Below are 13,243 nucleotides of genomic sequence, written 5' to 3' on the forward strand. Positions count from 1 at the left end.
ACCCACCATTTCAAATCATTTTACTCAGAGCTAACCCAAGACTCTTTTTTAATAGCTTTATTAAGATATTTACATAAAATAAAATTCACCCACTATAAATATACATAGTTCAATGATTTTTATAAAATTGTATAATCATCACTACAACCTCAAAAAGTTCCTTTGTGCTCGTCGGCAATCACTCCCTACTCCCACTTGCCCAGCCCCAAGTAAACACTGATCTGCTTTCAGTCTAAACAGATTTACCTTTCCTGAGATTCAATATAAATGGAATTATACAATGTAATACTTTCTGTCTTTCACTTAGCATAATGTGTTTGGGGTTCATGTATGTTGTACCATGTAGCAGTAGTTCATTCTATTTTATTGCTGAATAGTACTCCATCATATGGATATATCACATTTTGTCTATGCATTCACCAGTTGATGGTCACTTGAACTATTTCTAGTTGGCAATTATTAATAATGCTTCTATGAACATTCACGCACATGTCTTTGTGTGACCGTATGTTCTCATTTCTTTGGCATATTCTTAGGAGTGAAACTGCTGGATACCAGGATAACTCTAAACTGCCAAACCATTTTCAAAAGTAGTTCTACCATTTTACATTGTAAGAAGGTTCTAGTTTCCTTATCCTCATCAACACTTGGTATTGTCAGTCTTTTTGATCATAGCCATTCTAGTGGGCCAGCAGCCTATTTGACCATGGAGATGAATAGCTCACAATATTTAGAATTTTTTCCCCAACTCTTTATTTTGAAAAAATTAAAATCTAAAGAAAAGTTATAATACTATGAATACCTAAAATCGCCATTTCTTATTCTGCCAATTTACTTTACTTCTGTGTATATTTTGGCAGATTTTTGCTGAACATGTTGCAGACATTGTGACACTTCGTCCCTGAATACTTCAGCATGTGCCATCCAAGAACAAGGGCAGTCTCCTACACAGCCACCATCTCATCATGACAGTCAGGAAATTGAACATTGATACAATACTATCATTTAACATAAAATTGATATTCAAATTTCTGAAAGTTAAAGTGTATAGCTTTTTTTTTTAAGCAGCAATAACTACATTTTATTGAATAAGATATGGGGTTTTCTAAAATTCCAAAAATAAAGTTTTCTGACTTCTTTACAGAAGTCCCCACCACTAATTCACTCTCTCGCTCCCTTTTTTTTTTTTTAATAGACTATATTTGTTTATAGGAGTTTTAAGTTCAGTAAAACTGAGTGGCAAGTACAGAAAATTCCCAAATACCCCCTTCCCCCCCATACTCACAGCTTACTCCACTATCAGCAGCCCCCACCAGAGTGTTACATCTGTTAAAATCGATGAACCTACACTGACACATCATTATCACCCAAAGTCCATACTTTACATTAGGGTTCACTCTTCGTGGTGTACATTCTATGGGTTTGGCATGTATCCACCAGTATCACACAAAATAGCTTCACTGCCCTAAAAATCCTCTGTGCTCCACCTACTCATTCCTCCTGCTCTAACCCCTAGCAACCACTGATCTTTTCACTGCCTCCATAGTTTTGCCTTTCCCAGAATGTCATATAGTTGGAATCATACAGTGTGCAGCCTATTCAGATGGGCTTCTTTCACTTATATACATTCAAGGTTCCTCTACATCTTTTCATGGCTTCGTAGCTCATTTCTTCTTAGCACTGAATAACACTGCACTGTCTAGATGTACCACAGTGTCTTTATCCATTCTCCTACTGAAGGACATCTTGGTTGCTTCCAGGTTTTGGCAATTACGGATAAAACTGCTATAAACATCTGTGTACAGGTTTTTGTGTGGACACATGTTTCAACTCCTTTGAGTAAATACCAAGGAGTGCAACTGCTGGATCATACGGTAAGAGTATGTTTAGTTTTGTAAGAAACTGTCAAAGCAGCTGTACCATTTTGCGTTCCCACCAGCAATGAGTGAGAGTTCCTATTCCTCCAGAGCATGGTCAGCATTTGGTGTTGTCAGTGTTCTGGATTTTGGCCATTCTATTAGTTGTGTAGTGGTATTTCATTGTGTTAATTTGCATTTCCCCGATGACATAGGATGGAGCATCTTTTCACATGCTTATTTACCATCTGGATGTCTTCTTTGGTGAAGTGTCTGTTTGGGTCTTTTGCCTATCTTTTGATCGGGTTGCTTTTTTTCTTATTGTTGAGTTTTAAGAGTTCTTTGTATATTTTAGATAAGTCCTAGATATGTCTTTCTTGCAAATATTTTCTCCCAGTCTGTGGCTTGTCTTCTCGTTCTCTTGACGTTGTCCTTCACGGAGCATTAGTTTTTAATTTTAATGAAGTTCAGTTTATCAATTATCTCTCTCATGGATTGTGTGTCATATCTAAAAAGTCACTGCCATACCCAATTCTTCTAAGTTTTCTCCTATGTTATCTTCCAGAAGTTTTATAGTTTTGCATTTTATATTTGGGTCTATGGTGCATTTTGAGTTGATTTTTGTGAAAAGTGTTTCTAGATTCATTTTTTTGCACGTGGATGTCCAGTTGCTCTAGTGCCATTTGTTGAAAAGACTGTCTTTTCCCCATTGCACTGCTTTTGCTCTTTTATCAAAGATTAGTTAGTTGACTATACTTGTGTGGTTCTATTTCTGGATTCTGTTCTGTTCCACTGATCTATTTGTCTGTTCTTTTGCTAATACCATACTGTCTTGATTAGTATAACTATAGTAAGTCTTGAAGTCAGTTAGTGTCAGTCCTCCGACTGTTCTTCTCCTTCAATACTGTGTTGGTTACTCTGGGTCTTTTGTCGCTCCATATAAAATTTAGAATCAGTTTGCCGATACCCACAAAATAACTCACCAGGATTTTGATTGGGATTTCACTGAATTTACAGATCAAGTTGGGAAGAATTGACATCTTGACAATATTGATTCTCCCATCCATGAACATGGACTATCTCTCCATTTAGTTAGTTCCTTTATTTCTTTCATGAGAGTTTTGTAGTTGTCCTCATATAGATCTTGTACATATTATGTAAGATTTATATCTAAGTATTTCTTTTTTAATGGGGTGCTAATGTAAATGATATTGTGTTTTAAATTTCAAGTTCCACTTGTTCATTGCTGGTATATCGGAAAGTGGTTAACTTTTGTGTATTAACCTGGTATCCTGCAACCTTGCTATAATTGCTTATTAGTACTAGGCTGTTTTGTTGTTGTTGTTGATTCTTTCAGATTTTCTACAGACAATCATGTCATCTGAGCGTAAAGACAGTATTATTTCTTCCTTCCTAATATATATACCTTTTATTTCCTTTTCTTGCCTTATTGCATTAGCTAGGGCCTCCATAATGATGTTGAGTGGTGAGAGGGAACATCTTTGCCTTGTTCTTGATCTTAGCAGGAAGGTTTCTAGTTTCTCATCATTAAATATGATGCAGGCAGGTTTTTTGTAGATGTTCTTTATCAAGTTGAGGAAGTTCCCACCTATTCCTAGTTTGCTGAGAGTTATCACGAATGGGTGTTGAATTTTGTTCAATGCCTTTCCACATCTATTGATAATGATCATGCAATTTCTCTTCTTTAGACTGTTGATGTGATGGATTATAGTAATTGATTTGGATGAATTATATTAATTGAATGTAAACCAGCTTTGCATACCTGGTATAAATCTCACTTTGTTGTAGTGTATAATTCTTTTTATACATTGTTGGATTCAATTTGCTAATATTTTGTTGAGAATTTCTGCATCTATGTTCATTAGAGATATTGGTCTGTAGTTTTCTTATGACAGCTTTTTTCTGGTTTGGTATTAGGGTAATGCTGGCCACATAAAATGAGTTAGGAGTATTCCCTCTGCTTCTATCTTCTGGAAGAGGCTGTAGATATTCGGTATAATTCTTCCCTAAATGTTGGGTAGAATTCACCAGTGAACCCATCTGGGCCTGATGCTTTGTGTTTTGGAAGGTTATTAATTATTGATTCAATTTTTTTATTATTATAGTCAATTTGGGTTTTTCTTCCAGCTTTGCTGAGACATAACTGACATATAACATTGTGTAAGTTCAAGGTGTACAATGTGATGATTTGATATACATGTGTATTGTGAAATGTTTACCATAATAAGGTTAGTTAACACATGCTTCACCTCACATAATCACCATTTTGTTGCTGTTGTTATGGTGAAAACATTAAAGCTCTACTCTCATAGCAACTTTCAAATATACAATACAATATTGTTAACTATAGTCACCATGCTGCACATCAGATCCCTGGAACTTACTCATCTTACAACTGAAAGTTTGTACCCTTTGAGTAACATTTCCACATTTCTCTCACCTCTCAATTTCTTTAACAGATATAGGCCTATTCAAATTCTATTTCTTCTTGTGTGACTTCTGGCAGATTGTGACTTTCAAGGAACTTGTCTATTTCTCTAGGTTATCAAAAAAAAAAAGCACTGAAACTACCAGCCTTACTCACATTCATTAGAACAGTGGCAACACAGTCATGACCATGGGATATTTATGGTGACCATTAATCAGAAAGACAAACTGCTGTATCTTTAGCCTAGTATAACTAAATATTCCAGTACACCATCTTGAACGCCCTAGACTGTCTTCCTTGTTAGCAGGAACAGGTCACATTTCCCTGATGCCTCCACAGACAAGCTATCTTCCCATCCCTATTTCCTGCTGGTTTCTCTGTCTTACTCACTGTCTACAATATGACTTCCTTGGAAAGGAAAAACTCATTTAAAAAAAAAAAAACTGGAAGACAAATATAGACTAGCTTGGAATTTTTATCACATGAAAATATAAAGTAATTGGCATGAAATACAACTAATATGTAGAAGAGAGAATTCTCTGATGGACCTAGCATGGCAGAAAAGCTATAGAGTACATAATTATAAGCATATATTACAGTACTCAAGAAAAAAGAGCCTGTGGTACCTTCACATATCTTCTGAAGACTAAGTTATATTCTTACAACTTTTTAAAACTGAAATATTTATTAAGATAATTGTAGATTCACATGCAGTTGTAAGAAATAATAGAGATCCCTGGTACACTTTGCCCAGTTAACCCCAATGGTAACATTTTGCAAAACAAGAGCAACAATCTCACACCCAGGATACTGATACTGATACAATCCACCAACTTTATTCTAATTTCCCCAGTAATACTTGTACTCATTTGCGTGTTTGTGTGTATTAAGTTCTATATCATTTTATTGCCTGTTTACATTTGTTTATCAACTCCCACTGTCAAGATTAAAAACTGTTCCAAAAGCACAAGAATCCTTCATGTCACCCTTTTATAACTACACACACCTCTCCTTACCCCCTAACCCTGGCAACTACTAGTCCTTCTTTAATTTCTAAAATTTTGTCATTTTAAAAATGTTATATAAATGGAATCATACAGAATGTAACTTTTGGGAACTGGATTTTTTTGTTCAGGAATATTTCTCTGGAGAGTCATCCAAGTTATCATGTGTATCAACAGTCTGTTCCTTTTTAGTGCTTAGTAGTATAATGCATGGTATGGATGTAGTACAATTTGTTTAACTGTTCACCTGCTGGAAGACATCTGGGCCAATTCCAGTCTTTGGCTATTAGAAGTAAAGCTGTTATGAAAATTCATGTATAGGTTTTTGTGTGAACCATTCCTATCACTTCTAAAGTTCATATTAGTTATTTTGATTTTGAAAACTCTCTAAGTCATATTTGATGATTATACATTAAGTTAGTAAAACAGAATATTCCTTTTTTTTACCACCTTTCACAACAAAGAACAAAGTATCAATTTTTTAAGTATGGAGAAAAACACTTAAAAGAAACATAAATAATGTTTAATAGTTAAACAAATAGAGGCGGAGTAAAGATGGCGGCGTAGGCAGACTCTGAACTCACCTCCTCCCGTGGACACAGCCAATTTACAACTACTCGTGGAAAAATTACCCCTGAGACAGAACTGAAAACTGGATAAGAGGAACTCCTGCAACAACGGACAATCCTAACTGGGGTAGAAGAGGCAGAGACCCCCTTCCAGAGAGGAAAAACGCCGCCTTCACAAGGCGCCAGCTTCACGGCTGCCGGGTGCAGCTCACAGGTACGCAGCCTCCCTGGAAGCGCGGGGCCCTGAGCCGGGGAGCGCCCCCACTGTGGGCATTTAGTGGACCCAGCACAATTGACACCAGCAGCATAATATCTGACTGTGCCTGCTACTAAAGCATTGGGGAGTACCCCCAGAAAACCCGGTTCACAAAGAAACTAAAACTGGCTCTTAAAGGGCCCGCGCACAAACTCACCCGTTCCAGAAAGCATCCTAAAATCACCAGAAAGAAAGGTGCACAGTGCTTTGGTGACAAGAGACTCACCTAATAGGCCCTGAGTGCATCTCGGTGAGGGGTGAGACCTCTCCAGGGACTGGGACATTGGCGGCGGCCATTGTTGTGGCCTGGTGTGAGCGTGCTGACACAGACGCCATTGGAGTTCTCCTTGAGGCCCGCTAGCCCAGGGTCTGCTCCACCCACTAGAGCACCGATTTAATCCAGCTCAGCCAGGGCAGGCAGCCCACCCTAGAGACTGGTCCCACCCAGCAACAAGCCCTCAGGCAACGTGTGGGCCTGCATAGATTGGTGACTGGATTCTCTGCAGCCTGGCAACTGAGCCGACTTGAGCGGGCAGGGTGTGCACAAGGAGCGGGTGGAGAGTGTGGGGCGGTGGCGGAGTGTGTGGGGCTCCTGCCATGGTGAGACTGGGTCCGCTTAGGGAGGTCGGGGCGAGGACACGGGGCAGGACTGTGTTGACTGTGTGTGTGGACCTGTGGGCAACAGAGCTTGTCAGCTGCAGAAGACTTGTGCTTCTCAAAGACCCACATAGGTGGTTTGCCCCACCTTTCAAAGCCTGAAACAACTGGGTGCTCCTGTGCCTGAGGCCAGCCCCACCCAGCGGCAATCCTCAGAGAGCTGACAAGAGACCTAATAGGCTAGAGGCTTACAGCAATTGTAAGGCCCTGAGCCTAACAACCTGCCACGCTGGGGGCCTACTCAGTTAAAAGAAATACTGCAAAACAAATGTGGTATTAGAACTTACAGCCAACTGTGCTGGGGCTCCCCACACCTGATAAAGAGACTGAAGGGCCCACAACAACTACAAGCAGCTGAGCATTACAACAGCTGGCCAGGAGCATAACTCAGCCTCCCTGGGCGCCTACAGGGAGAGCAAACAGGCCACAATAGAAGGACACACGTAGCCCACATAGGGGCCACCCCTGGAACATTGAGAACTGAGGGAAGCACACTGGAAGCCTCCTAAGCCATCACTTACATAAGGTCACCTATCCAAGAGCAGGAGACGTAGCTGACCTACCTAATACGTAGACACAAACACAGGGAAAGAGGCAAAATGAGGAAGCAAAAGAATACATTCCAGGTAAGGGAACAGGACAAAACCCCAGAAAAGGAACTAAGTGAAACAGAAATGAGCAACCTACCAGACAGAGAGTTCAAACTAAGAGTGTTAAGGATGCTCACTGATCTGGGGAGAAGAATAGATGAACTCAGTGAGAATGTCAACAAAGAAATGGAAGATATAAAAAAGAACCAATCAGAAATGACGAATACAATACTGGAAATGAAAAATTCATTAGAGGGACTCAAAAGCAGAGTAGAGGATACAGAAGAACAGATCTGTGAGCTGGACGAAAGACTAGAAGAAATTACCCAAGGTGAACAGGTAAAAGAGAAAAGAATTAAAAAGAGTGAGGACAGTCTAAGGGACCTCTGGGACAACATCAAGCGCACTAACATCCGTGTTATAGGTGTCCCGGAAGGAGAAGAGCGAGACAAGGGGGCAGAGAATCTATTTCAAGAAATAATAGATGAAAACTTCCCTAACCTAAGGAAGGAAACACATCCAGGTACAGGAAGCACAGAGAGCCCCAAACAAGATAAACCCAAAGAGGCCCACACCAAGACACATCATAATCAAAATGTCCAGAATTAAAGATAAAGAGAGAATCCTAAAAGCCACAAGAGAAAGTCAAGTTACATACAAAGGAAACCCCATAAGGCTATCAGCTGACTTCTCAGCAGAAACCTTACAGGCTAGAAGAGAATGGCACGATATATTTAAAGTGCTAAAAGGAAAAAACTTACAGCCAAGAATACTCTACTCAGCAAGGTTATCATTCAAAATGGAAGGAGAGATCAAAATTTTCCCAGATAAGCAAAAATTAAAGGAGTTTGTCACCAAGAAACCAGTGCTACAAGAAATGTTAAAGGGACTGATTTAATGGGAAAAGAGAAGACCACAAATAGGAAAACTTATCTATTTCCATGATTAGAACGTAATGGATACAAATGCACAAAAAAAGAGGTTAGATATGATATCAAAAACATAAAAGGAGGGAGGAGGGGAGTTAAAGAGTACAGCTTTCAGACACAGGTCAAACTAAAGTGACCATCAATTCTGTATAGAAGAAGTAAGGAACAGAGAAGGACTACTAAAACACTGAGAAAAAAAAAAAGTTAAAAAATGGCAGTAAGTACATACTTATCAATAGCTACTTTAAACGTCAATGGACTAAATGCTCCAATTAAAAGGCATAGGGTGGCTGACTGGATAAAAAAACAAGACCCATATATATGCTGCATACAAGAGACACACTTCAGACCTAAAGACACTCACAAACTGAAAGTGAAGGGATGGAAAAAGATACTCCACGCAAATGGCAATGAAAAGAAAGCTGGGGTAGCAGTACTCATATCAGACAAAATAGACTTTAAGACAAAAACTGTAAAAAGAGACAAAGAAGGGCATTACATAATGATCAAGGGAACAATCCAACAAGAGGATATAACACTTGTAAATATCTACGCACCCAATGTAGGTGCACCTAAACATATAAAGTAATTATTAACAGACATAAAAACAGAAATAGACAGTAACACAATAATAGTAGGGGACTTGAACACTCCACTTACACCAACGGATAGATCATCCAAACAGAACATCAATAAGGAAACATTGGCCTTAAACGACACACTAGAACAGATGGACCTAGTAGATATATACAGAGCATTCATCCAAAAACCGAAGAATACACGTTCTTTTCAAATGCACATGGAACATTCTCCAGGACTGATCACATATTAGGCCACAAAACAAGTCTCCATAAATTTAAGAAGACTGAAATAATACCAAGCATCTTTTCTGACCACAACGGTATGAAACTAGAAATCAACTATAGGAAGAAAATCAGAAAAGCCACAAATACGTGGAGATTAAACAAAATGCTACTGAACAACGACTAGGTTAACGAAGAAATCAAAGAAGAAATCAAAAAATACCTGGAGACAAATGAAAATGAAAATAAGACATGCCAGAATTTATGGGATACAGTAAAAGCAGTTCTAAGAGGGAAGTTTATAGCGATACAGGCCTATCTCAACAAACAAGAAAAATCTCAAATAAACAATCTAACAATGCACCTAAAGAAACTGGAAAAAGAAGAACAAACAAAGCCCAAAATCAGTAGAAGAAGGGAAATCATAAAAATCAGAGCAGAAATAAATGAAATAGATACAAAAAAAACAATAGAAAAAATTAATAAAACCAAGAGCTGGTTCTTTGAAAAGATCAACAAAATCGACAAACCTTTAGCTAGACTCACCAAGAAAAAAAGAGAGAAGGCACAAATAAGTAAAATCAGAAATGAAAGAGGAGAGGTTACAACAGACACCTCAGAAATACAAAAGATTATAAGAGAATACTATGAAAAGCTATATGCCAACCAATTCAACAATCTGGAAGAAATGGATAAATTCTTAGAATCATACAACCTTCCAAAACTGGATCAAGAAGAAGTAGAGAATTTGAATAGACCAATCACCAGTAAGGAGATCGAAACAGTAATCACAAACCTCCCCAAAAATAAAAGTCCAGGACCAGACGGCTTCCCTGGTGAATTCTACCAAACATTCAAAGAAGACTTAATACCTATCCTTCTCAAACTCTTCCAAAAAATTGAGGAGGGGGGGAAGCTCCCTAACTCATTCTATGAAGCTGACATTACCCTGATACCAAAACCAGACTAGGACAACACAAAAAAAGAAAATTACAGGCCAATATCACTGATGAACATCGATGCGAAAATCCTCAACAAAATACTAGCAAATCGCATACAACAATACGTTAAAAAGATTATACACCATGATCAAGTGGGATTTATTCCAGGTATGCAGGGATGGTTTAACATTCGCAAATCAATCAACGTAATACACCACATTAATAAAATGAAGAACAAAAATCACATGATCATCTCAATAGATGCAGAGAAAGCATTTGACAAGATACAGCATCCATTTATGATAAAAACTCTGAATAAAATGGGTATAGAAGGAAAGTACCTCAACATAATAAAGACCATATATGAGAAACCCACAGCTAATATCATCCTCAATGGTGAAAAACTGAAAGCTATCCCTCTAAGAACAGGAACCAGACAAGGATGCCCACTGTCACCACTCCTATTTAACATAGTATTGAAAGTCCTAGCCAGAGCAATCAGGCAAGAGGAAGAAATAAAAGGGATCCAAATTGGAAAGGAAGAAGTGAAACTGTCACTATTTGCAGATGACATGATTTTATATATAGAAAACCCTAAAGAATCCACCAGAAAACTTTTAGAAGTAATAAACGAATATGGTAAAGTTGCAGGATACAAAATCAACATACAAAAATCAGTTGCATTTCTGTACACTAACAACGAAGTAGCAGAAAGAGAAATTAAGAATACCATCCCATTTACAATTGCAACAAAAAGAATAAAATACCTAGGAATAAACTTAACCAAAGAGGTGAAAGATCTGTACACCGAAAACTATAAAACATTTCTGAAAGAAATTGAAGAAGACACAAAGAAATGGAAAGATATTCCGTGCTCTTGGATTGGAAGAATTAACATAGTTAAGATGTCCATACTTCCTAAAGCCATCTATAGATTCAATGCAATCCCTATCAAAGTTCCAACAACATTTTTCACAGAAATAGAACGAAGAATCCTAAAATTTATATGGAAGAACAAAAGACCCCGAATAGCTAAAGGAATCCTGAGAAAAAAGAACAAAGCTGGGGGTATCACACTCCCTGATTTCAAAATATACTACAAAGCTATAGTAACCAAAACAACATGGTACTGGCACAAAAACAGACACACAGATCAATGGAATAGAATCGAAAGCCCAGAAATAAACCCACACATCTATGGACAGCTAATCTTTGACAAAGGAACCAAGAACATACAATGGGGAAAAGAAAGTCTCTTCAACAAACAGTGTTGGGAAAACTGGATAGCCACATGCAAAAAAATGAAAGTAGACCCTTACCTTACACCATGCACAAAAATTAACTCCAAATGGATTAAAGACTTGAATGTAAGACCTGAAACTATGAAACTTCTAGAAGAAAACATAGGCAGTACGCTCTTCCACATCGGTCTTAGCAACATCTTTTCAAACACCACATCTGACCGGGCAAGAGAAACAACAGAAAAAATAAACAAATGGGACTACATCAAACTAAAAAGCTTCTGCACAGCTAAGGAAACCATCAACAAAACGAAAAGACAACCTAACAATTGGGAGAAGATATTTGCAAACCATACATCTGATAAGGGCTTAATCTCCAAAATATATAAAGAACTCATGCATCTCAACAACAAAAAAACTACCAACCCAATTAAAAAATGGGCAAAAGACCTGAACAGACATTTCTCCAAAGAAGATATACAGATGGCCAACAGACACATGAAAAGATGTTCAAAATCACTAACTATCAGGGAAATGCAAATCAAAACTACAATGAGATATCACCTCACGCCCGTCAGAATGGCTATAATTAACAAGACAGGAAACAATATGTGTTGGAGAGGATGTGGAGAAAAGGGAACTCTCATACACTGCTGGTGGGAGTGCAAACTGGTGCAGCCACTATGGAAAACAGTATGGAGATTCCTCAAAAAATCAAGGATAGAACTACCATATGATCCAGCTATTCCACTGTTGGGTATTTATCCAAAGAACTTGAAAACACCAATTTGCAAAGGTACATGCACCCCTGTGTTCATTGCAGCGTTATTCACAATAGCCAAGACTTGGAAGCAACCTAATTGCCCATCAAGGGACGAATGGATAAAGAAGATGTGGTATATATACACAATGGAATACTACTCAGCCATAAGAAACGATGAAATCCAGGCATTTGTGACAACATGGATGGACATTGAGGGTATAATGCAAAGTGAAATAAGTCAGAGGGAGAAGGTCAAATACTGTATGACTTCCTTCATTAAGTAGTAGATAATAACAACAATAAACAAACACATAGGGACAGAGATTGGATTGGTGGTTACCAGAGGGGAAGGGGAGGGAGGAGGGTGAAAGGGATAATTCGGTACATGTGTGTGGTGATGGGTTGTAATTAGTATTTTGGTGGTGAACATGATGTAGTCCATGCAGAAATAGAAGTACAATGATGTACACCTGAAATTTTTACAATGTTATAAACCAATGTTACTGCAATAAACCTAAAATTACAAAAAAAAAAAAAAACAGTAATAGTTAAACAAATAGATTGGTAAAATAAATATACTCACCAATAAACGCACTATCAGATTCCAATAATGAATTTTTCAAGAAATCATTAGTGTCATCTCTAGGCTAAAAGAAACATCATATATTAATGACTATTTTTATTAGTCTCTGTGGAAAAACATCAATTTGTACTAAGAGGCACAAGTCTTTACACTGTCCCCAATATTAGCAAAAGAGGATAGGGACAGGCAGGACTGGCTGCTTTCCTCCTACACTGCATTCCAATGCCCAGTAAATACAGGAAAGGCTACGCATCTACAACTCCCAGCAGGGTAGAGAAGGCAACAGTAAGACTTGATCTCTCCAGCCTAAAACTTTTGGCAAGCAGACTTCTACTCCCTAACTGTACTCCTTTCTGCACCCTTGTGGTTGAAGTCAAATGAAAGAGTCATATTATTGCTGATAAAAACTATTATATTTTCATAGAGTATGAAGCAATGAACCCAATTAAACATTAAAAGTCTATAAACCATTGCCAAGATTCAATTCATTCTTTGAATAAATCTGTATAGTGCACTTACTATTTCCTCCATGCTAGGAACTGGAGATACAAAGATGAATAAGAGTTTCTGCTCTGGAGTAGATCATAGTCCCGTGGGAGAGA

At 38.0% G+C, this 13,243-nt stretch overlaps 1 protein-coding gene across 6 annotated transcripts in view; it reads right to left on the reverse strand.

Annotated features, from left to right (window-relative positions):
- The window catches only part of CSPP1 (centrosome and spindle pole associated protein 1), a 198,077-nt gene that overhangs the window by 5,367 nt on the left and 179,467 nt on the right, over positions 1–13,243 (reverse strand). For all 6 annotated transcript variants that reach the window (XM_087420484.1, XM_087420485.1, XM_087420483.1 and 3 more), the window contains one exon: positions 12,642–12,705. In XM_087420484.1, coding sequence (XP_087276610.1) covers positions 12,642–12,705 — 64 coding nt within the window. The remainder of the gene's footprint in view (positions 1–12,641; positions 12,706–13,243) is intronic.

This window comes from Ceratotherium simum, chromosome 31, assembly GCF_057802395.1.
Source record: "Ceratotherium simum simum isolate JZ-2026a chromosome 31, ASM5780239v1, whole genome shotgun sequence".
NCBI lineage: Eukaryota > Metazoa > Chordata > Mammalia > Perissodactyla > Rhinocerotidae > Ceratotherium > Ceratotherium simum.